General features: G+C 43.1%; 1 protein-coding gene across 1 annotated transcript; it reads right to left on the bottom strand.

Annotated features, from left to right (window-relative positions):
* Positions 1-2104: 2104 nt before the first annotated feature.
* On the bottom strand, positions 2105-3049 carry OR9A4 (olfactory receptor family 9 subfamily A member 4). The gene has a single exon (XM_065939936.1). It carries the CDS (start codon positions 3047-3049, stop codon positions 2105-2107), a length of 945 nt encoding a protein of 314 aa, XP_065796008.1.
* Between the last annotated feature and the right edge of the window lie 1113 nt (positions 3050-4162).

Here is a 4162-nt window from a genome sequence, read left to right as displayed (position 1 = left end):
CTAATTAATTATTTTCTCACTTTGAAAACTTTGTAAGGAATTAAAGCAATTATCTCCTTCTTAGATGGCATATACCTTAACTCAGCTTCTCCTAATACGTCCAGCACAAAATCACTCAGAATTTCTCTCAAGAGACTCTGACGTAATTCTTTCAACCAGTTAACCATGTCCCTTCCCTTGTCAGAAATCAAGTGCAAAAACATCGTTTTTTTGTTACTTTTACTTCTGAAGTGAAGAAGTTCTTGACTTCCAAATGCTGGGAACTTGGTGTAGAAGAAGCTGTTTATCTCAGCATCACCAGCATCACACAGGAAAAATTCTGTCTCATATTTTTTATAGATTAATATAAATAATCTTGGGCTCCAAAATCACTGCAGATGGTGGCTACAGCCATGAAACTAAAAGACACTTGATCCTTGGAAGGAAAACATGAGAAATCTAGACAGCATACTAAAAAACAGAGACATCAATTTGCCGACAAATGTTCATATAGTCAAAGCTATGGCTTTTCCAATAGTCATGTGCGGATGTGAGAACTGGACCATAAAGAAGGCTAAAGAATTGAGGCTTTTAAATTGTGGTGCTGGAGAAGACTCTTGGGAGTCCCTTGGACAGCAAGGAGAACAAACCAATCAATCCTAAAGGAAATCAGCTCTGAATATTTATCGGAAGGACAGATGTTGAAGCTGAAACTCCAATACTTTGGTCACCTGATGTGAAGAGCTGACTCATTGGAAGAGACCCTGATGCTGGCAAGGATTGAAGGCAGGAGGAGAAGGGGACGACAGAGGATGAGATGGTTGGATGGCATCATCAACACAATGGACAGGAGCTTTGCAAATTCCAGGAGATAGTGAAACCTGATGTGCTGCAGCCCATGAGGTCACAAAGAGTCGGACATGACTGAGCGACTGAACAACAAAATATTTTATTATACAGATGAAACAGAATTTATTTAACCAGTCACCTATATCTATCTCATTGTCATCAACATGTTGTTATTACAAAGACACTGTAACAAAGACGCTGATAACATTGTGCTAATGACAAAAGAAATGGGGAGGTGGATTAGGACTGGGGTAGGGGGTGCTGATTAGGGGTGTGGTGAGGTTGTCAATGCTATAAGGAAGGCATGAGACATCTCTGTGGAAAACTGGATACTAGTGTGGTAAACTCGGGGTCTGTGAGGGAAAAGGAAAAGAAGGCCCCAGAGATGAATCAAAGACCTGGAACCACAGAAAGAGAACTATAGAGATGAATCAGGAGGGAAAGTGACCAGGAGAGGATGGACAAATGAAGGAACAGAAGCAGGGACCTTGAAGGGATGGCAGAATGTGAGAAATCCAGGGAGGGGACAAAGGCTGCCTCTTCCTCCACTCTTGCACTCCCCTCAGCCCAGCCACCGGCAAGGCCAGCTGTCCCCTCCATTCCAGCTGGGGCACAGCAGCTCTGCGGACCCAGCCCCCTCCTGGCGGGCAGCACAACCTGGGGGCCAGCAGGTGGGAGAACTCCTTGCTCAGCCCTTCCTCCCACACCCTGAGAAGTTCCACAGATTAGAGAGGCGTGTCTGCACCTAAACAACGACCACCCCTGAAACTGTACAGGTATCAGACTGTGCACTGAGTTCAGAGCCAGCCAAGAAAATGTGCAGAGACGTATTAAGGCCACAGGACTTTGGGATAGGAAAACGAGAGAATATGCTGCAGCCAGAGAAGGAATAGGGAGCTTCACACAGTCAGAGGATATAAAGCTAAGGACAATCTATGAGAAGATGGTTCAAGAACCTGGAATCAAGTAGTTATTCAATTCTGGAGCCAGAGAATATATTTCTGATACTGTCTTCTTCGGAAAGCTAAATTCACATATATTATTATTACCTTTAATTTTAAAACATTTTGCACTGCATCATAAGTGAAACATATATATGTAAAATAAAGTGAATTTTTAAATAACGATCTATAATGATAAACACCATGGATATAATGTGAAAGAGTTCTGTTGCACACAGATTATTTGATGATGATTAGGCTCCAGTTCAAAGTGCTTTTCAGACCATTCTAGAATTCAGAATGTATTCTCCCATTTAAAAAGCTTTAGGGCAAGACTAGTTCCTGAATTGATGACAGCATTGTTTCACTCTGTCCCGAAGTGCTTCAATGACTTTATCATTCCGGAGAGTGAATATGAAAGGATTGAGGAAAGGAGTGACCACGGAAACCATCAGGGAAACAACTCTGTTGTAATCCGCGGCCTGCGTCTGCTTGGGTTTCACGTAGAGGAACAAGCAGCTGCCGTAACCAATCACGACACAGGTGAAGTGGGAGGCACATGTGGAGAAGGCTTTCCTGCGGCCAGAGGCCGAGGGGATCTTGAGGATGGTAGAGATGATGTAGGTGTAGGAGACAATTGTAGGGATCAAAGAACCAAAAAGAACAAAAACAGCCATTAAGAAGAGGATGAATTCCGTGAAAAGAGTATTATTGCAGGATAGTTTGAGCAATTGCCCTCGGTCGCAGAAAAAATTGTCCACCACATTTGATTTGCAGTAGGAAAGTTGAAATGTGGCATAAACCGGCCAAATTTGAAAAAGGAACCCAAACAACCATGACACAATTACCACAAAGTTGCAGGTGCAGCTGTTCATAATGACATTGTACCTCAAGGGGTTACAGACAGCCACGTACCGGTCCACAGCCATCGCCCCCAACAGTGCAAACTCTGTGGTCCCCAGAGCAAGGTACAGGAAGAGCTGGGCCACACATGCAGCCAGAGATATTGTCTGCATCCCAGGGAGCAGCAACCCCCAGAGCATCTCGGGGACGATAATGGTGGTCACCAGGATCTCCAAGGCAGAGAGATGACCAAGGAAGAAATACATGGGAGACTGCAGATGTTTATCAAGACAGACAATCACAATGATGACTGTGTTACCCATTAATGTCACTAAGTAGAAGAAGAAGAAGGTAGCAAAGAGGATATGGCGTAGTTCTCTAGATCCAGAGAAGCCAAGGAGATAGAATTCAGTGGCACTGGAGTGATTCCCCAACATGTAGCTCTGAACTTTTGTTCCTCGTGAAGTCTAGAGAGCAATGGAGAAAGAACATACTTCTAACCTCAGAAAGATGAAAGACATTTTCAGCTTGAGGAAATACACCCTACTCCTGGCTCTACAACATGACTACTTTCTACACAATGTTAATGGTTGATACTTTATGAAGAAATGTGTAGTATATTAAGATAATAGCATAGGTCCAAAAAAACAAGCAACGGTCACCAATACCACCCTAGGCATGAAAACCACCCTCCCCAGTATGCACCCTTGCCTCTCAGTTCACATCTTTGCTCTGCTACCCTTTCTACGTCCTGGAACACAACATGCTCCTTCATACAATGACCCCTTCCATCCTGAATGCCCTAAATTCTCTTCTGTACCTGTTTTGTCCATGTCCTGCAAAGAATGCTGTATGTAAACAGTTAGAAGACAAAAAAATGTTAAAGTCGTGTCAGAGTCTTTGCAACCTGATGGACTGTAGCCCGCCAGGCTCCTCTGTCCGTGGAATTCTCCAGGCAAGGATACTGGAGTGGGTAGCCATTCCCTTCTCCAGGGGATCTTCCTGACCAAGGGATCAAACCTGGGTCTCCTGCATTACAGGCAGATTCTTTACCACCTAAGCCACCAGAGGAGCCTATGAGACAGAATTCCTAGTTAATCACAGCCAGACATAGTTAATTCTTTCCTCTGTATCTGCTAAAAACAGGCTCCGTTTCAATTACATTCATTTTAAATCTGTTGCCTCTTATATTTATCATTTTAGGGGTACTGGTGGGAATTTGGATCAAATCAGAGCATTGTCATGAGATAAGAGCTATTTTTGAAATGGAGTATGAAGTACTTCTCTGATTTCAGGGGAGCTGGCTCCCTAGAATGAATTATCCATGCTTTCCTCTTTACTTTTATGATAAAAATGATTTTCCATCTCTGCCTTCATTGAATATGTCTCCTCTATGCAGGAAAAACCTGGCCAGTTTCTAGTTGATGATTTCTCGCTCTGAGATTACAATTCCCCTGCAACCAGATGGCTTTCACTTGGCCCTAATCAATATCTGATATCTATCATACTTTTACTTGTTTATTCACTTATCATCAATATCCCACATTAGA

Source organism: Muntiacus reevesi, chromosome 6 (assembly GCF_963930625.1).
Source record: "Muntiacus reevesi chromosome 6, mMunRee1.1, whole genome shotgun sequence".
NCBI classification, from domain to species: domain Eukaryota; kingdom Metazoa; phylum Chordata; class Mammalia; order Artiodactyla; family Cervidae; genus Muntiacus; species Muntiacus reevesi.
This window is presented reverse-complemented; position numbering and strand designations above follow the sequence as displayed.

What these genes read in the sequence shown, in the direction of transcription:
- OR9A4 (XM_065939936.1), bottom strand. Translation starts at nt 3,049, where the DNA reads ATGTTGGGGAATCACTCCAGTGCCACTGAATTCTATCTCCTTGGCTTC.